General features: G+C 30.7%; 2 protein-coding genes across 3 annotated transcripts in view; one reads left to right on the top strand and one right to left on the bottom strand.

The window, feature by feature from the left end:
• Positions 1-3,914: 3,914 nt before the first annotated feature.
• Positions 3,915-21,629, bottom strand: part of LOC123199278 (linoleate 13S-lipoxygenase 2-1, chloroplastic-like) — a 21,021-nt gene continuing 3,306 nt past the window's right edge. Inside the window, exons 2-9 of the mRNA XM_044614181.1 lie at positions 19,625-19,629; positions 8,256-8,495; positions 6,539-6,862; positions 6,354-6,439; positions 6,120-6,230; positions 5,717-6,018; positions 5,372-5,638; positions 3,915-4,754 (exon numbers count right to left, since the gene is read on the bottom strand). Of these exons, the coding sequence (XP_044470116.1) occupies positions 3,995-4,754; positions 5,372-5,638; positions 5,717-6,018; positions 6,120-6,230; positions 6,354-6,439; positions 6,539-6,862; positions 8,256-8,495; positions 19,625-19,629 (2,095 nt within the window). The 3' untranslated portion in view covers positions 3,915-3,994. The remainder of the gene's footprint in view (positions 4,755-5,371; positions 5,639-5,716; positions 6,019-6,119; positions 6,231-6,353; positions 6,440-6,538; positions 6,863-8,255; positions 8,496-19,624; positions 19,630-21,629) is intronic.
• The window catches only part of LOC123199284 (DNA topoisomerase 6 subunit B), a 6,251-nt gene continuing 1,118 nt past the window's right edge, over positions 16,497-21,629 (top strand). The window contains exons 1-15 of one of the 2 annotated variants that reach the window (XR_006498317.1): positions 16,497-16,730; positions 16,904-16,956; positions 17,450-17,547; positions 17,720-17,825; positions 18,118-18,255; positions 18,413-18,464; positions 18,561-18,625; positions 19,156-19,262; positions 19,479-19,581; positions 19,722-19,813; positions 19,919-20,118; positions 20,414-20,529; positions 20,660-20,745; positions 20,917-20,989; positions 21,443-21,534. Coding sequence is in view for 1 of the 2 variants with exons in the window: in XM_044614192.1 (XP_044470127.1) it covers positions 16,652-16,730; positions 16,904-16,956; positions 17,450-17,547; positions 17,720-17,825; positions 18,118-18,255; positions 18,413-18,464; positions 18,561-18,625; positions 19,156-19,262; positions 19,479-19,581; positions 19,722-19,813; positions 19,919-20,118; positions 20,414-20,529; positions 20,660-20,745; positions 20,917-20,989; positions 21,443-21,534 (1,460 nt within the window). In the remaining variant the exon portion in view is untranslated. The remainder of the gene's footprint in view (positions 16,731-16,903; positions 16,957-17,449; positions 17,548-17,719; positions 17,826-18,117; positions 18,256-18,412; positions 18,465-18,560; positions 18,626-19,155; positions 19,263-19,478; positions 19,582-19,721; positions 19,814-19,918; positions 20,119-20,413; positions 20,530-20,659; positions 20,746-20,916; positions 20,990-21,442; positions 21,535-21,629) is intronic. The other variant, XM_044614192.1, reaches the window with a different exon arrangement.

Genomic DNA, 21,629 nt, shown 5'->3' with positions numbered 1-21,629 from the left:
ATCACAATAAGGTTGGAACTATTATATAAAAATAGGCCATATGACTATCCCACCAAGGTTTGATGTAAAAACCCAACCTTTCACTCATTAATTGTCGAAAATTCAAACTCTCACCTATACACAGTTAAAATTAATAGAAATAGTTAACTTCAAGGTAAAATCGTTGTTTAACTAATAATATATTAAAAATAATAAAGTATTATCCATTTTTCCTTTAAGTTTAGAAAACTAATAATTTTTTCTAGGATTAAACTTTAAAATCTTACATTTTACCTCCTAGAGTTTCTCCCTCCTTTTTCTGGTGCTGGAACCAACAACTTTGCTCTCCCTCCCCCTTTTCGATGCATCTAAAATGTGTCCCTCCCCTCCCCCCATCCCAATAGTAACTCATCTTCATCCAATGACGAAAACAATTCTTCTTTGTCTGAGGACGAAAATGAGTCACTATAGGGGGAACACACCAGAAATGTGCCGAAAAGGGGAGGAAGAGCAAAACCACTGGTCCCAGTGTTAGAAAAAGGGAGGGAGAAAAACCCTAAACCTTAGGGGGAAAATATAAGATTTTAAAGTTTAATCGTAGGGAGAAATTATTAGTTTTTCAAATCTATAGGAGAAATGGATAATATTTTATTATTTTTTATATATTATTAGTTAAATTATGATTTTACCTTTAGAGTAAACTATTTCAATTAATTTTAATCGTATATGAGTGAAAGTTTGGATTTTTGATAGTTAACAAGTGAAAGATTGAGTTTGCATCAAACCTTGGGTGGGAATATTTCTTATGGCCTAAAAAACATATACAACTTCTCAAATACTTTTTGTCTGATGCAATGGTTCAATTTTTTTTTTTCAATACAATTAAATTAACAAATTATAATTAAATCATTATATTTGTCTCTAAATATATGGGTAGGATCGTACCATATTATGTCTAGATTACTTAATCATCACATAATGCATAATTAAAATGTTATTGATTTCTTTATATGTTTTGTAATTTGTTTTGAAGACTCTTTAGATGCTGATGCTTGTTGGGTGAAGCTGATCTGGGTCTTCAAGTGGGAGCTGCATGATCATTTGTCTGCTGAAGTGCATGGTTCAATTTTCACCTTGTTCTCTCCTGTTTGAAGCCTGGTCTCCCTTGTGGCCTGCAGGTTCCTTGCCTTGGACTGTTGAAATAGCTGTTTATGAGTTACACCTGGGACTTTTATTTGTCTGAAATTATTGTTAATTGTCTAGCACTGAGTCAGCACTAAAGGGTTTAGGATGTTGCTATTTGTTGTTAAATTTTTGGACATGTCATAGAGTTGTTCGCTTGTGACCTAGATCTCTGCTATCGCCCATGTCGGAAGATGACCTTAGGTTGTTTCAATTTGGACTTTGTTTTATGCAATGTATATTGTCACAAGCCGAATTTTCTCAACTTGTCTGTGCGGCATTCTTGATGGGTCGTCTCGAAGATCAGCCTTGCATGCACTCACATTTTGGCTTAGGATCACTAGTTTTTTCCTGCATTAGACTCATCAGGGGAGCGGCTTCAACTCCAGACCAGTTTGTGTAAGGTTGGTCTAATCCCCTTTTCAATGCGCTACCACAGCAACATTGTGCACGCCCTGTGGCTAGAGCACTCCCGACTACAGCCCAATGACCACACACACTCACTCTTAAACTTCCCATCACTCGTAGCTACCTAAAACTCTATCACGGCTCCCAACCTGAGCCCGTGACAATATACTTTAAAAAAAAAATTGTTTTGATGTCTTTAATTAATGGGAAAAACAGAACATATGGAAGGATTTGAAGTACAAATAAATCCCAAAATTAAAATCAATTAATTGATATTAAACATATGACATCAAATTTATTTTATTAAGTTCCTTTAGAGGCAGTATTTGATTCTTGAAGTAGAACATTTGAAAACACTTTTTTAAAAAATCAAAATTGGTTGTTAATTTAGGAACAAATTAAAAAATAATATAAGGGTATTTTTCATTTATGGAATTTTTTTTTTTTTTTTCTGGAGAAGTTCAATTTTTAATTTCCTTCAATAAACATAAAATAATCATGAAATAAAAAATAATAAAAGCAATATTGAACAATAAATTTTAATTTTGATAGTGCATTTAATTTACAATTCTATATTTTTCCAAAGTCAGAATTTTTGAAATTGAATTCTTAAAACTCGGTTTGGGAACCAAATTGACCTAAATCCTAATATTAGATTATGACTACAAATTAGTCCAACTTAATTATCATTCAAATTTCGTTGAATTACAACTTATAAGTCCTAATAATTAGCATTTGGTTTGACTAATATTTTATCATCAAAATAAAAAAATTACATTTAAAATAAGTTATCTGGAAGATTAAATTATATAAATAATTACTCTATTTAATAAAATTATAAAAAATTTAATAAATATAAATAATTATTGTATATAATTAGAGATAATTAAATAACACTAATATATTATTTTACTTAAATATCTATGGATATAATTATGCTAAAATATTTTTTGTGTTATCTGTTATATTAATTAAAAATAAGATTATTTTTATCTTAAAAAATTATTAAAAAAGAATACAATTATTATAAAATCAAAATTATCTTGATAATATTTTAATACATAAGATGAATGTTGTAATAAGAGTACCTTATATTGCTTGTCAGATCACAATTTGTAATAAAAAATTATCAAAATTTTTTATCATTTATAAATCAAACAAAATAATATAAGTATTAACAAATAGATTACCTTACCAGAATCATTTATATCTACCCTTAACCAAACTATATATGTGGAGCAATACTATGTGTATCCACTTTAGATACACAAATAAACATATACTTATATGTGTTATCACGTAATTATGTATTATTTTATTTTTAATTCAAATTTACTCAATCACATTATGACATACATCAAATGTGTATATATTTATGTATTCAAAATAAATACATATAATTTTATTGATATACGTGTGAGTATATATGTATGGCTTGTATTAAAAATAGTCTTAGAAGTAAGGTTACTCATTCAACAAAACCATTAAATCGTTTTGATGACTAGAAAATACGTTACAATATTGCATAAAGTTGTTCTTTCAATTTGATTATAATTATGAAATCTTATTATATATCTAAGTTTTTATTATCTCAATTACAATGTTGTCGTAATATTATTCTCCCAATTGGATTATTAGATTTTATTTTTTGATAATCCAAAATGCGTGGAATACTTAATAATATTATAATAATTCTCTTTCACTAGATTATTAACCATTATTTATGATAATCCCAAGTCTTAAATAGAGTGATAAATTATTTGTACGTGCTATTAATTTAATTAGAAGCTCGGTTCACATGCTATATTTTTTAAATTAATTGAGTCCATAAGGTAGACTGTTTAGCTAAGGTGTCTGGCTATGACTATAGGAATTGACCCATGTAAATTAAGGAGGTAAGCCTTCCTATGATCGATTAGAATAAATTCCGTCAAACTTTGTTGTACCCAAAAACCTTAATTTTCATATAATTGTACCAAAATTTAGAAAATGTGGAATTTTTAAAACTTAAGTTTAGTTAACTTTTAAAATTTAGAAATGAAAAATAAATAAATTTTATTTTTTAATATTTAATATTAAATAATAATTATATCTATTAAACTAACTGATTTTATTAAGTTTAATTATTGATGAATGAATATTTAGGTTTTTAAAATTTTACGGATAAAAATTTGAAAATAGGCTAAACTTACATATTTTGACCTAGTAAATTTTACAGATAAGGACAAAAAGGGTCATTTAACCATCCTTAGGTCTGAAAATTTTGAGTCATCGTTTTTTAATTAATTTTTTATATTTTTATTTTTATTTAATTTTAACTCCATTATCTTGTTTATCTAGATCGGTTATTAAATAATAATATATTGCATACAAATTAAACACATCGGCTGTTCCTCTTCCAGTGGTTTTTCCTTTCAACTCAACTCTAGATAGAAATGCTATATGGAACTCCTTTTCCGGTGACACCAGAATCGGAAAACGGCTTCAACAACTCATAAGGCATAATCCCAGCTCCATTCCTGTTCTTCAGCTCCTTGTTCGCGTTCCTCTCATCAACAATTCCCTCCAACTCCTTCAACCTCCCATTAAACTTCTCAAAAGCGCTTTTCACAACTGGGTCCTCCTCCCACGCCGGCTCCGCCAGCTCTCCCAAATACTCCTCGTCCGGAGAGTGATTCGAGAGCACATCCAGCACCGTCATCACCGTTGCCGCCTGCACCTGAGAAGGAAAACATCTCAACAGCACAACTTCAGGCTTCTCCATTAAGAATTTCCAGCCCTCCTCGGAGTTGTCTTCTGTGGGCATGTTGATTCTGGCGACGGTCGGCCTATTTGGGAAGTAGCCGGCGTATGGATACTGCCCGAAGTTCACGGCAGCGTGATGACCGGAGGCCACCCAGGTGATGGTTGTCACGATTTCGATTAAATCTTTCGGAGTTTTGAGCTCAGGCCACCATGGAGCATCCTTTTTATCTCCATGCCCCACGTTTTTTATTTCACTCCACCATGCTTGGAGCTCTTCATCGGAGGCGACGAGTTTTGGATCAGGATAGTAGTGGTTAACATAATCGGTCACCCATTGTTTCAATGCGTCCCAGAGAACAAGTCCATCGTTGGCGTAAGGGTAATCTTCAATTGTTAACTTTAAGCCATATGGAGAATTTGGATCTTCAACAGCCATTCCCCTGGAGAAAACAAATTAGCATGGTGTACATATCAGGGTTCAAAGTTTAAACGGTAAAACAAACTCACTCATTTAAAAGTTATGATTTGATTTGGTTTAAGGTAATAGATTTTAGAAAATTACTAAATTAAACTGTAAATTATATTTTTTTTAAATACATATTTATATAACTATATTTAATAAAATTCTTCATGTAAAAATTAGTTGTATAACTTTTTTTTAAAATTTATTTTGTTATATTTTGTTATATTTATTATATATGCATTTCATATTCATTTTACATATTTATTTCACATTCTAAAATATTATAATTTAATTATATATTATTTATTAAATGAGATATAATTAGAAATGAATGATTTTATTAATCCAAATTAAATCAAATTATATTTTTTTAGTTTTATTTGATTTAATTTAAAATTTAAAATAATTTAATTTGATTTATATATTTTTTCAAATGTTTTTGCCAATTTAATTTAAAAAAAGTTATCAGAATCATGCCAAATTATGCCGTAGACGGCCCTCTGAATTAGTAAAATATTCGACCCTGAACACAGATGTTTTGGATAAGTATATAAAAAGACAAAATTTCACAGTTTTAAGTGTGAAAAAGTTTACCTGCTGATTAGGTCCTGGGGCAGCGCCTCGTGGTCGAAACGCCAGACGGCATCGTAAACAGCGGAGCCGAGCTCTGCGGACAATTTGCCAGGTGAGAAAGAGCTTTCTATTATCCCATCGGCATTAATTAGCTTTTGGCGAGCTAGGGCATTGATCTCCATTGTGTACCGGAAATGTGGGTGCAATAATCTATAGATTGGGTGCATCACACTGAGTTGCCTGTTGGTGGCAATTATATAAGGCTCTGTGCAACAATGAGTTCTTAGCCTGCAGAAAGGAAAGTTGAATGTTAATTACTTATTGACTCTGATTATCAAATGATTAATCGAAAGAGATGGCAGGTACCAATGACTAATAAGCTGGTGATAGCCGGAATCAATGGCGAGGACTTGAGCTTTGGCCAGCCTCCATAGCCAGCAATCAGTGGAGTGCCAGCTGGGGGTGTACACTTCTTTCCACTGGGGCTTCCCATCCATCGGAGGCCGAACCAGCTCGATGGCTAGAGGCCTCAATGTGCCACCAGGGGTGAGGAAAAACACTGTGCGAGATCCATAAAGCGTTGTGTTTTTTAAGGTTCTCACTTTCTGAACAAATGGTAGCATCAAGTCATGGTAATCTAGAATGAACAGCTTCTTTTGTTTGATGGCCTGAATGTAGAATAATTAATGAACAACAATTAGTTCTAATTAATCTGATGAAAATTTTAATTAAGAAGAAATGAAAATTTGTTAAGTTTTGTTTGTTGAACCTCATCGACAGTCATGAAGCCTTTGATTTCTCGCTCAAGGAGTTCTGTGGTGATTTTTGATTCTGGTGGACCATAAACTGCTGGGTCCAGTGTGCTCTTCAATGGCCATTCCTGCAGAATGTTTAAGCAAATTTCAAGCATAAGTCTTCTTTATGTGACATTAAAATCATTCAATCGGATGATATGATTGTTTGTTTGTATACATAATTTTATTCACATATAAATATCACATACCGTGACCAATTTTATGCATAGTGGGTTGAGACCAGCTAGAGTTTGTCGAGCAAATTCCTCATCCCTGAACCAAAAAAATTTATCTCCTGCAAATCAAAAACAAAAAACAAAAACACAGAAACTCTGCATGAGAATATGATATTTTTAATCAGTTTAGAGAATTAGAGAATGAGCAAAATTCTGACTGGTCATTGCTTCAGGGGTTTCGAAACGCAGCACATCCTCACTGCTATCCTCAATGGCCTTGACCAATCTGGGGACGAGTGTTTTCCAGAAGCCTTGTTTAGTGAGTGGGGGCAAGTTGATTCCTTCGTTAAAGAGGGAATCTATGGCCGTGAAGAATGGAAAGCCTAGATCGGAGTCGACGATGGAGGTTTGTATGTATGGAATTAAGGCATGGAGGGCTGAGTAAAGTGTCTTTGCAGAAAATGTCATCTCTTTTATGTCTGAGAAGGCTTCATCTCTGGGAACGTAGATTGTGCTCGTTGCTAATTTCTCCGAATCTGCATCTGCATGGTTTTAAAAAATCATTATAATTAGTCATTAAATATTGCTCAGTCGATATAAGATAAAAAGAACATTCTTAATTTGTGCTTCAAAAATTAACTGTTAAGAGTCAAATAATTTGATATAATTTTAGGAAAGCTAAATGAGTGAGCCCTCACTCGTTAACACTTCCCACTACTCACCCTTTAGTAAGTCTTGTCTAAGATCATTAATAGCATTAGGGTATCTATGGGTGGGTTTGGTACATTTTTTAAACCAAGTTAAAAAATTAGTTTGGAAAAATTCTAAACTACATCATCCATTTTAAGTTTCAAACTAAATCAAATTAAAAAAAAAATGATTTATATTTACTTATAAGTATATTATATTTAATAAAAAATGATTGAATTATAATATTCTATATTATAAAATAAATATAAAATACATATATAATAAACACGTAAAAAATAATAAAATAAATAAGAAAAATAATTGATACACTTGATTGTTTATTAAAAATTTCTGTCAAATATAGTTTTATGTATATGTATTTGAAAAAATACAATTTACTATTTGGTTCAGTTTCAAAACCGCCAATACAGTAACCAAAATTAAAAACTGTTTTTATAAAATTGATCAACCCAAACCAAACAAGAATTATCGAATGGCTTGGTCTAGTTTTACAATTTCATAATCAATAAAACTATAAACATAAATATCAAATGTAATTGTATAATTGAATATTATTTTATCTCTAATTTAAAACTACCTAATCATATGATGATATATCATTGCTTGTGTATAAAAGTATGTACATTATTTATGCACATAACATTACTCTTTTCATAAAAGTGATTTGGGCAAGTTTTACATCTAATAAATTTGGATGAATAAATAAATTATGTGATGACGTTATGCATATTATATACCTCTAAAGCAAATGTGACGATGGTAAAAATTGAGGGTGCAAAATTTAATCCTTATCTAAAAATTACTGTTGCTAGCGAATGCAAACAAGTTCTAGCCAAATATTGAAAGACTTACTGCATCGATTTTTGGGACCCTAATTGTTTCAATAATACAGTTTAGTGGGACGATCTTCATCTTCTTGGCTTTTCTTTTTTTTTTCTTGTTCCTCGGTCTCCACTTTCCATTCATATTTCCTAACTCTCTTACTAGTGAGAGGGCAACAGAAGGCCATCCCATCCTCAATTAAACTCCATGGCCACCACCACTGTCTTTTGGTCAGTGGTCACCATCTTACCCGATACGATGAAAAGACGAATGCTTTTTATTGTCTCTACCATTATTTATAAAAAAATCCTTGTATAAACGACTATCTATCACCAAAACCCTAATTTTACTAGAGAGAAAAAATGAGTTTAATTATGATGGTAATAGTTGCTCTTTAATTACCTTTGTCACAGCGAGGGCGGCCTGTTCTGCAACGTCTAGGGTAAGGGTGTTGCTTGCCACCAAGCACTGGTCGAGCCAAATCTTCGCTCTTATCAGGGTTTCCAAGGTCATTATACACATCATAGTCATAAATCCTCTCTGTGTTCTTCCTCTCTCCTTGTCCGGTGCCTCTTAGATGCACAAGCTCTTCAGCTCTTAGTCTCGTCAGTCCATTCGGAGTGTTCGATGGCAAGTATGACTAATAATGAAGTCGAATGAATTAAATTCTGGTGAAAATATTGTAAACAATGTACAAAACATGAATGTGATGAGCTTATGTTCATGAAGACAAAAATATATTTCGTATATGGGTAAAAGCTCATCTTCAATTCTTCATGAAGAGCAAATATAGACCACTACTGTGACGTGTATGACAACTTGTCAGAACTGGTCCATGGAGGACCACTGTTGAGGATATAATTTGTTACGGAACTTCTGAATTTGGGAGGACGAAGTCAGGCAGATTATGAAAGGCTACAAAATTTTGAAAAGATATTTTACCCGTATTATATCATCATTTTTAGACCAAAAGATGAATTTCTACTTAAGATATGGTAAAATCTCAAACTCTCATATTTCATCTCTTAAAAACCCAAATAGCTATCTATGATTTAGAAAACTAATAATTTTTCCTCAAAATCAAGTTAAAGGTAAAGGCAAAATCATCATTTAACAATAATATTTAAAGTTTATATCATTTTACCCTCTTAATTTGAAAAACTAATAATTTCTCTTAAAATTAAATTTTAAAAAGTGACATTTTTTCCCTACCTAAGGTTTCCAATTTTGCTGGCAAATTTCTGATCAACGATAGTTGATCTCTCTCCCTTCCCTTCTAGTGTCGTCTCTTCCTTTGATGTTTAATATCAGACTGACAATGTCTGGATTAGATTAAATCCAAATGAAGAGTCAAAACTCTTTGTTTGGATCTTTATTGTCCAATCAAAGTCAACTTTATCTGGATGATGATGATGATCCAGACAATATCGATCTCCTCATCTAGATCATCGTCTTTATCATCCAGATTAAGAGTCAAAACTCTTTATCTGAATTTTATCAAATCCAGACTTTATGGATCTGATATTGAATATCGAAGGGAGGGAGATCGGCTATTGTTGACAGAAAATTCATCAACAAAATTGAAAACCTGAGGTAGGGGAAAAATGTCACTTTTTAAAACTTAATTTTGATAAAAATTATTGGTTTTTCAAATTAAAAGGATAAAATGATATAAAATTTAAATATTATTATTAAAGGATAATTTTACCCTTAACTCTAACTTAATTTTGAGAGAAAATTATTAATTTTTTAAATTATGAGTAGATTTAGGTTTTTCAAAACTAAGCGTCGTCTTTTGTTGAAAAAGATTGATGGATGATGAAATGATTCAAAGCCAACAATTTGGCAAAGAAGATCAGTCGGTGACTAGAGTCCCTAGAGCCCCTAGAGCCACCAAAGATGAAACCCATTTTTAGGGGAAAAAGTAAATTTTTTAAAACTTAATCATATAAAAATATTATTAATTTTTTAAATCAAAAGATAAATATAATATAAATTTTTAGAGTTTAAAAGTTTAATGATAAAATAATAATTTTATTCTTATTTTGAATAAAAAACTTTAATAAAAATTAGTATATAAATAAATATTTGATTTTTTAAAATATTATAACATGTTTTTGAAGGTATACTAAAACTTGGGTGGGAAGGCTCTTTGGCCCACAAATGTTTATAATTTGTTACTTTCGTGAACTTTACTTTTTTAAAGCATGTATAATTAGTTTGCTTTTGCCAGTATTATAGCACATGTTTGTTTGTCCCCGGTTTCTTTTCCCACATGGATATGTTTGTTTTATGACATGTGCAATGATGCAATAAGTTGTTTGTGCAATGTCATTCACCCAATCTATGTGTCAGGTCATCATACTGATCCATGCATCACACACATATCACTTATACTAAATTTGATCATTTCGACAAATTTTTTTGTGATTTTTATATCGAAAAACCATTTGAAAGGAGAGAAAGTGTCGTTGGAGTGAATGATTAAGAAAAATAATTATCAAAAAGAGGGAATGAGTTTTTTAGAGAATAAGTATAATGTTTTAAACTTTAAGAAGGTGGCTATTACCCGTAAAATATGAAAAACTTTATAACTTTAGATGATGAAAGTTAAAAAATAGTTTTTTAAACTTTAATTAGAGGAAATTTTTTATTTTTTAAAATTAAGGTAGAAAATATGGATAAATTTTTTATTTTTAAATAAAATTTCAAAATGATAATTTTATATTTGATAGTAACAATAAAAATTAATAAATATGTGGGTGTTTGAGTTTTTTAAAGTTAATAAATAAAAACTAAAAGATAGAGTAATTTTTTGGTAGGAATAAGTCCTTTGGCCGATTTCTATTTAATAAAAAATTATATTAAAAAAAAAGAGAACTCTTATCATCAATTGTGCTCAACAATATTTTTTTTTCTTGTAAGCATTTCATGCTGTGGGAGATTTCATTGCCATTAAAACGGGATGCTTCTTGTGGAAAGATTACATTTAAGCTAAATTTGGTTTGCCAAATTTTGAAAAAAAATTAGTTGGTAGAAAATAATGACATTTGAAAAATTAATGACAATAAGCCGTTCGTCATTCATCTCCTCTCAATCTCACTCTTTTAACTTTTATCTTATTTTAGTTTCACTCGAATAAAGATGAGACAATTGTATGCAGTTGATGACGATGAGACTATTCTATGAAGCTGTCGACGATGGGACACTGTTATGCAAACAACATGTCCTGGAAAAGTGATGGTTGTGTGGACGTCGGTGGATGATGGTCGGTGTGGGCAATGGTGGTGGATTTGAGTGGCATGTAATTTTAATTGAAAATAACAATATTTTTTTCTTAAAAATTATATGAGCAAGGTAAAATAGTCACAATAGAAGTTTAAGGTTTATCATTATTTTGATCAACAATGAGGACATTTTTGTTCAAAAAATTAATAAGTCAAAGCAAAAAAATAACCAAATTTAGATTATTTTAATAATTTTTTAATAGATAAAATTAATAATGACAGTATCTCATCTATTATTTTTTACATCAGTTTTACAATAACAAGTTATCAAAATTTTTATTACTTAAAGAATTTTAATGATAATGATAAAATATAAATTATGAGGACAATAATTATATAATATCTTCGATCAAACGCATTTCAATTTATTTTTCTTTGAAAAATAAGTTTTTTTCAAATGATTATAAGCACTTTCCATAGTTTTCCATGGTTATTAATTTAAAAATAGTTTTTTTTAAAATATTATATCAAACAAGTTTTGAAATATTAAAAATATTATTAAATATAAATCAAAAATCGATCTTATTTTAGTTTTTGAAAATTAGTTTTTAAATCACAAATTAGAAATATTAGTTTGATGCAATATTAAAGAAAATTCTAATTCTACGTTATTCAAGAAGTAATTCTGCGCACATAATCTACTGTACTTATTTATTACTAATTATATATTAAAAAAGAAACCATTTCATTAAGAGTTATAATCAAAATCAGAACATTATCAACAAAAAATCATCTAAACCAACCAAATTCATCAAAGCTTATTCCAATAATTTGTCTATTTTATGCATTGTTCAACTTAGAAATGGCAATTTCAACTTACATTTAGGTGCCCCAACCCTAACGAATGAAAGATTCTCTTATAGAAATGAGAAAGAGAATGAGGATGATAACGAAAAATATTCTCGCAATTAGAGATAAGTCGAAGATAGAAATATATGTGTCTCTTCCCTATCTCACCCTGCTTGTCCCTATTCCCACCCTCGCCCTTTTTATATTAATTTTATTATTTAAAATACTAACATATCTTTATAATATTATATTATTTATATTTTTCAAATTTATTTCTATTTATATTGTACATATTAATGTGATTAATATATCTTATTTGTGATATTTAAAATAGTGGGTTGGTCTTAATTGTTATTAATTTTATTGTTTAATATATTTATTTTATGCTTAAAAGATATAGAAAATAATTTTTTTCCATGAGTACGTAGACAAAGAGAGGATGGAGAAGAGATTTTTTCTCATGAGGAGGAGATAGAGAATCTTTATTATCCTTAGGTCAAGAACGAAGATCGATATCTCCTATAAAAATGAAGACAAGGAGTAAGACATTGAACCTGTGTCTCTTCGTTGTCATCCCTAGTCCAACCTTCTTCGTCGATTTCTAATAATATTTTAACTGTTGAAGAAATTTTGTGTGAGATGAGGGGCTTAATTATATTATATGGGTTAATTTTTTTTTTCCCATTTAATTTAAATTTGGTTTGTTATACAGTACTGTCTAGCTATGAAATTTCTATAGGTTGCACGTTTCCTCAAAAGTCTAAGATCAAGACTAGCGACTAGATGCTATCTAACAACTAAAAGATAAACTTTGTATCTTTACTATCTAATAACCAAAATAATGGAGTAAGGTAAATTTGTCAGCTTGAGGTAGGGAGAACTCATCCACCCAACAAGGGATTTGTTCATAATCTTTCATAAATATTCTTCTATTCAACACTTGTAACAACAACATGAAGTTATCTACACATTCTTAATCGAGATGTTTTTAATATTATGAATTTTTTTAAGTTCAATTAAAATAAAAATAAATTACTAAAATCTTATTTAGATTAAAATTCTCCGATCATTTTAATTTAAATGAATTTTTTTCTTGGTAATCCTATATATATGAAAGGCTATCTAAGAGATAATGGAGAAGAGGAGAAACACTAAAGAAATCTCTTTCAAAAAGTCATATTATTTGTTATTGGTTGTAATGCCTGTAGCTAAGTTAATTTAGCCATTTCATTTAAGTTTGAGATTTTGTTGATACGAGGAAATATAATAAAATGAGGTTAAGTTAAGGAATTAGGAAACAAGCAAGCAATCGAATGGTTGTTCGATGCCCGCTCAATATATGTCAAGTGGACAAATCAGTTAACATTCCACATCATGTATGATTTAAGTGACTTCGACTGTTCCACTAAAGCAAACATTTGTTCCAATAGTTATCTTATCTAAATTCTATAAAAGGGGGGGCACATATTGCAGGACACCTATCATGTTTACACTTCTGAACTTTTACAAACCGTTCATATTAAACTTTTCCAATGTCTAGAGTTCAATTCTAACAATAAATTGTGGTATCACGGAGATTCAATATCAAAATCTTTAGGCTAGGTGATCAAGTAAGTATGAGATCTTGAATTTTCATCTAGATGACTACTTTGATGGATTTTGATTCAGTTATGGTATAATACATGCGGTCTTACATGAAAAAATTGTATATTAATGTGTTGAAATTCCAATTGAGAGATGATTTTATTGAATTTTCCTAACGTGTTAGGAAAAAGGAGTATATAACATGTTACGAGCCATAGACAACGGAATGAAATGGTTTAGTTTGAGAAATTTTGACAAGAAATAACCTTTTTTTTATTGCTCTAGACACAATGGAATGATCGTTCTAAAGACAAGAACAATTGTTCTTTAGTCAATTTAAGTTTTTATGTAATAATTGTCGTAATGATAAGTTTAACTATTTATAATATGAAAACTATATCGAGATGAACACTTGTGTTGGGGAATTTTATACATCAATTAGTCACAAAAAAGTCGCATCAATAGGAGTTAAAATTCTTTATTATATGAGAAAATTAACATAAACAATATTTTATAGGGCTAATATGTTTTTACTTTGTTTAAAAATTAAATCAATTATTTAGATTAAAAGAAGACCGTTATTAGATGTCTTTTAGTTTTTCTTTTAAAAGACATTTTTAATATAGCGATATTATTTTCATTATTATTATGTTATTTATTATTGATATTTTTTGAATTTTTATTGAAGGATTGAATTAAAATAGTAATACAAACTGTAATTTAAATATTAAAATTCATACTAACTCACAAATCATTACATTAAATACATAAAATATAATTCAAACTTCAAAACCTCGAAGGGTATTGAAATTAAACATACAAATGTGTATTACATACTAGCACACTGCATCATAAAAAATAGAACACTTAAAAGCATCATATATATGGTCAAATAATGATGAAGTTTCCAATTTTTAAGGACTTTTGGTGGAGGGAGGAGGAGAGAAGAAGGGGATGGTGGTCGGAATGCTAGGGAAAGAAGGAATGGTGGGAAGTGGTGGCAAATTGACCATAGGGAAGCTAGGAATGGTGGGGAGGCCCGGCATTGAGGGCAAACCAACTGGAATTGTGGGAATCGATGGTTGTGGCAATGTCGGAAAATTCGGCAATTGTAGAAGGCTACGACCTGCCAAGGTGCCATGGATGTTCAAGAGTGACAAGGCAATGAACAAAGCCAAGATGAAGGATTTGCAAGAAGCCATTTGTAAAAGAAAAAAGTGCTTAAATCAACAAGGTTACTGTAAATTCTATTGATTCTTTGAGCGAAGAAACAAAGGATTCATGTGGGTTTATATATTTTTTTGAGATGAAATTTTAGTTCATTGTTAGTTCAACATTTTCATCTAATCTTGCACGCAAAATTGATGTTAAATTATTAAATAATTTGGATTAATTATTTAATTAAGTTGGTCAACGGGTTAGAGAAGAAAAATTTAGAATATCAATTAATAGTTTACGAAACACCCAACTAGTATTTCTTATCCATATGCAACTAGAATTCATAAAATATTTCTTAACATTTTTCGGCCCATGGGCCGGGCCTTCTAGTCAATTCCCCTACCTATGTAAAATATTTTATGAAATATTAATATCCTAAAAATATTTCAACTTTAATGTATTCATATTTAATGTGGTTTGATCAAAGGGATAGCGGATATCATTCCAACTTTTATTTTCATTTTTTTATTTTTTTATTTTTTTTTATGGAAATGCTATTAAAATTTATATATTTTTTAAAAAAAGACAATGCATTGAGATGAATCATCAAAAAGAATAGTCACTAAAAAGAGAGAGTAATTTTTTTAAAATGTAAATGTAATATTTTAAGCTTTGAGAAAAACAGTTATTAACCTTAAAATATTAAAACCTTATATGACGGAGATGAAAAAATAATTTTTTAAAATTAAGTTAGGGAAGAAATTTGTAGTTTTCAAAACTAAGATGAAAAATAAGATAATTTTTTTAAATAAAATTTCAAAATAACATTTTTACCCCAAATAACATAAGCAAAATTTAACGAAAAAGAAAATATTTAAAATTTGAAAATTTAATGAATGAGAATTTGAAGATATATTAAACTTTAGGTGGGAATAAATCTTTTGACGTAAAGTAAATTACTTTTACCTATCAATAACAAGTAATCACAATCCTTCGATTTTTAATACTCTCGTTTAAAAGTTAATTCAAGTAGTCAGTATTAACCATCCATGTACATATATATCATCAGTAGAGTAGTATTAAAGAATGAGCTGAATGAATTTTAAGTGGATTTCAAATCATTTTTTAACACTATAATTTACATATTCTCTCTTTGAATAATGTTATGATCTTAAGTGTAAGGTATGAGATTTGAATCTTATATTAAAAAATATAGACAATTAGTATGAGATTTATATAGTCTTAGACTCTCTCATCTCAATAACTAGTTTTTGAAATATGATTCTCTTAAAGTTTGTATCAAATAATTACGCAAGTCAATTTATAAACAAATCCATCAATTTTCCATCTATCCGGTGGTAAAATTCGTTTTATGAAAAAGTAGAAAGATTCTTTTTACAAACATTTTTATTATATACTTTTCACCTTACACTATATATTTTCTCTTTTCATTCCATTATTTTTATTTTTTTAATTATTATTTTTGGTTCATTCTCGTCATTAATTGTCTCTTTTCAATTTGGTCTTATTCAGTATTTTAAAAATCAAATATGGTCACTAACAACATCGATTTCCTTTTATCATCGTCGGTGAGTTCACCTCTTAGTTTATACCATTGGTGAGACCAAATTATATTCAACGCACATTGTCCTACAAGTCCAATGCAAAAAAGCAATTAGTTTGGTACAACAGCAGCACGCCAATGGCAGTCTTAAATCTTAATACAAAAAGGGGTAAAAGAAAGTCATGCTAAAATAGTCCATGTATGAATGGCATGAAAGAAAGTCAGGGGGGTAAAAGGATCAAGTCAACTATAGGTTTATGGGTAAATCTGTAAATACGATGGTCAAACCCGGTCTTCGTTAACCCCATTCCCATCAATTATACTCACATAAACCCTAAAATCAAGAATCAACAAAATTTTCTCGTCAAATTCCGTGTATCAGAATTTTTTTTCTCGTCGCTCGTCAAGACTTTGAAATGTCCGATGACGAGAAACCGAAGAAATCCAAATCAAAGAACCGGAGAGATCCCTTAGAGTATAGCGCTCTCCAGCAAAGTAACGAATCCTTTTCTCCCAAATTCATTTGTGAAATTTAGCCTTAATTCCTTTTACTGAAAATTTTTGGATACGATTGTAATTTGAGTAAATTTGAAATAAAATGTCGTTTTCTCAGTTTTGCAAAATCTTAAACTCTGAAAGCTGAGGTGATGGTTTTTCGGTTTGTGCAGAATCTCCAGCTGAGTTCTTTGCAGACAACAAGAACATTGCTGGATTTGATAATGTCAGTTTGTTTATCTGATTTTTACTATATTCTTCCCAGTAAAGTTTGTATGCATTTTGTTTTCTTTTGCTCAGTCTAATGTTTATGGTAGAATTTGAAGGATATGAGCATCCGATTTTCTGAAATAATTACTGATCAATCATCTTAAAATACTGGATAGTATAACTAAATTGATTTTGAAGTGATTGTGTGGAATATCTTAGCTGTGGGGTGCATGTTAGATCAACTAAGAGTTTTTGATATATATAATAGTTAAATTTGTTTAAGTAAATATTTGTAGATTTTGGGTGAATTTGACGCTTTTCAGACATCAGTACCCTGCTAAGTGTAATAAGCATGCATCCGGATATAGCAGTTTACTCAGTTTAGGATGTCAGTGAAAAGCAGTTTGGTAGTAAATTTAGGATTAGAAATTGTTGAAAAAAGTGATGAAATGTTTTCAAGTAATGTGTTATTTGGTTGTATGACACTGTTTTGGTGAATTAACTGTCAGCCTGGAAAATCCCTTTACACTACTGTGAGAGAGCTTGTTGAAAATTCACTTGATTCGGCGGAGTCAATATCTGAGCTTCCTGTCATAGAAGTTACAATGTGAGTTTCCATCAATTGTAAATGTAAAATATGAAAACCTACTTGAATTTTGTTATTATGAATGGAAGACATGTGGTGCCTACCATCTTATTACTCTCTTCTTAACAGTTGTATAAAATGCGGATGCGTGCAATTTTTTTATAGCAAAACTTAATTTACTTGGTTCTTGTAGCGAGGAAATAGGAAAAGCCCAGTATTATGCCATGATTGGTCTTTCTAATCATGAGCGTGTTGATGAAGCACTATATGAAGATTATGAGACAGCCAAGTCCCGTGAGGTTCGTGCATTTCTACATCATGTTTTTTTTGTGTTTGATTTCATTTACATGTTTTTGAAAAGCTTGTATCAAGCTCTATTAGTACTTTGTAGTAGTTGGTTTCTTGTGGATTAATTTCCATTCTTAAGTGTCACATGGTTTAATCTGTGACTTTTTTTCAATTTTGCTTACTAATACATGTATGTTTTTACTTGCAATTGAAGTTCTTGCATTAATGGAATTAAAAACATAATACAAACTCTCTATTGCTTTCTATAATTCATTTCATTGTGTTCTATTACATGCCAAGCAGAAACGATTACGTAAAGAGTTTCTTAAAAAAGAACGAGATGCTATGAATGCTGCTTTTGGGAAGAAAGTTCAAGAAACTGCATCTACCAAGGCCATGAAGGGACGTGGTGAGACTTCAATTTTCAGGGTTACATGCAAGGTATGATTTACTTTCCATCACAACATTCTTCTGCTACATATTGTCTTTTTGGTCGTTGTCTTAGTTTCTTTCAGTTTGATCAGTTTATTTTCTGATAAATTTCAAAATTTTCCTTTTACGTATTAGCCCCATGATCATAATTGTATTTCTGTTGTAGGATAATGGAAGAGGAATGCCGCATGATGATATCCCAAATATGTTTGGTCGAGGTATAAGAATTGCTTGCTAGCTGAAGTTTTTGTTTAATTCAAAATATTTGGAACTGAAAATTTTAAAGCTTGATCTTAAGTTAATTATGAATGCAGTTTTGTCTGGGACAAAGTATGGCTTGAAGCAGACACGAGGGAAGTTTGGTCTTGGTGCAAAGATGGTAATTTTTTTTTTTTTTCAACAGGCTTGGTTTTTACATCTATTTAATAAGAATTATCAGCTCATACACACAAAATTTGGTTTCACATGCATTCACTGTCGCTTTCAATACTGAATTCAAACTTCTTCTCCCTGTGCTGGGCTGTAGTTTATGCTGCATTCATTTGTTTCATAGAGTTTAAATATTGATGTCGCTTTTACACATCACCCAAGGATGTAACGGTTAATAAAAATTGCACCGTCAGGAAGACTAACTATAAGGGTTAACTTGAGAAGTTCCTGAAATGCTGTCAAATCAATATTTAGTGCCAATCATGCCAGTGGCTACTATTTCTATGATTGCTTCATTAGTCTATTTTATATGAAGAGTTTGTAGATAGATGTTGTATAAGGGAATTGTACTACAAAATGTAATTGCTGTTGCAATAACGGCCTCACTGCAAGAATAATCTTGAATGTGGTTCCATGCTTCTCCACTTTGTAGCTCAGGTAGCAATAGCACAATGATTTATCCCTCCTTTGTTTTCACAGGCATTAATTTGGTCCAAGATGAGTACAGGTCTGCCAATAGTGATCTCATCATCAATGAAGGGCCAAGATTTTGTTTCATATTGCAAGCTGGACATAGATATACGTAGGTATGACTCTTGAAAAACTAGCAGTATTTGGATATTTAAGTTCTTACTGGGTGAAATATCTATATATTTTGTATTAGCAAATTTTTGGTGCTGTATTATGTATGTAAATTTACAAGTTTTTATATCTGGTACTTTACATACACAACCTTCTAAATTGCTGAGAAAGTACTTGGTTCTGGATTTTATCATGATGATGCTTCTTAAGAATGATTTCAGGAATATTCCTAATATTCATAAGCATGAAAAACGGGACAACAAGTATAGGTGGCATGGAGCTGAAGTTCAACTGATTATTGAGGGAAATTGGACAACTTACCGAGTATGTATATATCATTTCTTGTATTGTTAATTATTGCATTCTTTAGCTCTTTTATGTTCTGTGATTCACTGTCATCATGCCAACAAAAATTATCTAGCCTAGCTAACTGGTAGTATTTTTTTTATTTCCTATATACACAGTCTAAGATATTGCATTACATGCGACAAATGGCTGTTATCACCCCGTATGCTGAATTTCTATTCAAATATGTGCCAGATCAAGATGTTTCTGAGTATGTTATTTCTCTCTCTCTCTCTTTCTCTTGCACGTGTGCACACACGCCAATAGGTCTGAAGAAGATCTGTATATTCAATCTCTTGTTTCCATTATTGTGCAGCAAACAAAACATCACCATTAGATTTTCACGGAGAACAGATGCGATGCCTCCAGTCCCTGTAGAGACCAAGCACCATCCATCTTCAGTTGATTTACTTCTGATCAAACGCCTCATTGCAGAAACTTCGAAACAGAATCTCCTGCAGTTTCTTCAGCATGAATTTGTAAATATAGGGAAATCCCTTGCTGAAAGATTAATTGGTAAAAATCTGTGATTATCTTGTCTCTTTGTGATGCAAGTTAAAATTAAATTTTATCATTATTCATTTTTTCATTAATTTAGTTTATAATGTAGCTTTATAATGTACATTTTTTAGGAAGATTGGCTTACTAATTGCACTTGGCTCGAAATTGTATTACTCTTGAGGTTGTGCCAAAAACAAAAAATCTTTGCTAGTAGTTCTTGATGAACTCAAAAATATACATTTGCTTGATATTTATTGCATTAGTCTTTCCATAGTAAACTTATGTCTACCGTTATAATTCCTTCTCATAGGTGAAATGGGTCCAGGGTTTAGCCCAAAAATGGCTGTTAAGTCCCTAACTTCTGAGCAAATAGTACGCATCAATCAGTTGTTTCGTCAAGCTAAATTTGATGACCCTAGTGGTGATGTAAGCTACCTATCATCTTTCATTGTATTATTAAGTTTTTCTGACTTGATTGTCAGACTTCCTTATTGTTTGTTAGCTTTTTTCTGCTTTTCACTCCATAATTGGCATGTTACTAAGAAACTGTTTTCAGTGTCTTAGTCCTGCGGGGGAATACAATCTCCGTCTAGGAATTATAAAGGAGCTGAATCCAGACTTGGTTGCTACTTATTCAGGCAGGTTGTGATCTGAAATCCCATTTAGTTAAATCTACTTGTCATATATTGTTTTAGGATAATAATTGATACTTAAATTGAAAGAATTGAAATTGAAGCTTCAATTTCATATTTATCTGTTATGCATGAATATTCATTCCTAAACTTCTCTTCTTTGTCTAAATGATAAATATAGTGCTCAAGTTTTTGAGGGACATCCGTTCATTGTGGAAGCTGGTGTTAGTCTTGGTGGAAAAGATGTTAAGCAGGTAAGTACTTCTCTAGTTACTCCTTGGTATTTATCATACATGTGTGATAGCTGCCTGAGAGTAATAAGGAGAGACACCATGCTAGAGAACCTCAACAGTAAAAGAATGGAATTATTTTTAGGAAAGAAGTATCAGTAGACTATATTGGTGAATGAAAAATATTGGGTAGTAGATCTAGGCTTCCTGATTGCATGAGTAATAGAAAAAGAAAACCAGAAGTTGCAGAAGAGAGAAGGAAAAGCTTGGAGTGTGTGGACACTTTGGGTGCCATTTAAAGTAAAAATTGTTGTTTTTGATAATGAAATTAAAAAAAGAAGCGGCCAAATTTCCATCTCATTCTTAACCATGCTCTAACTCTTGATCATTAGATTGATATAGTAAAGAGCTAATCAGAATTTTATTTACTGCTCTCTGCCAGTGATTTAAAATGTGGTATTCCCATATAAATTGCAGGGTTTGAATATTTTTCGTTTCGCAAACAGGATTCCTCTTCTGTTTGAACAAGGTGGCGATGTTGTCACTAGAACTGCTCTTAAGAGAATAAAGTAAGAATATTAGGAATATATTGCTTCCTTTTTATATATCAGAATATTAGGAATATATTGTTTCCTTTTTCTATCTCAGATGACGGGCTTGGGTT

This window comes from Mangifera indica, chromosome 2 (genome assembly GCF_011075055.1).
Source record: "Mangifera indica cultivar Alphonso chromosome 2, CATAS_Mindica_2.1, whole genome shotgun sequence".
Lineage (NCBI taxonomy): Eukaryota > Viridiplantae > Streptophyta > Magnoliopsida > Sapindales > Anacardiaceae > Mangifera > Mangifera indica.
This window is presented reverse-complemented; position numbering and strand designations above follow the sequence as displayed.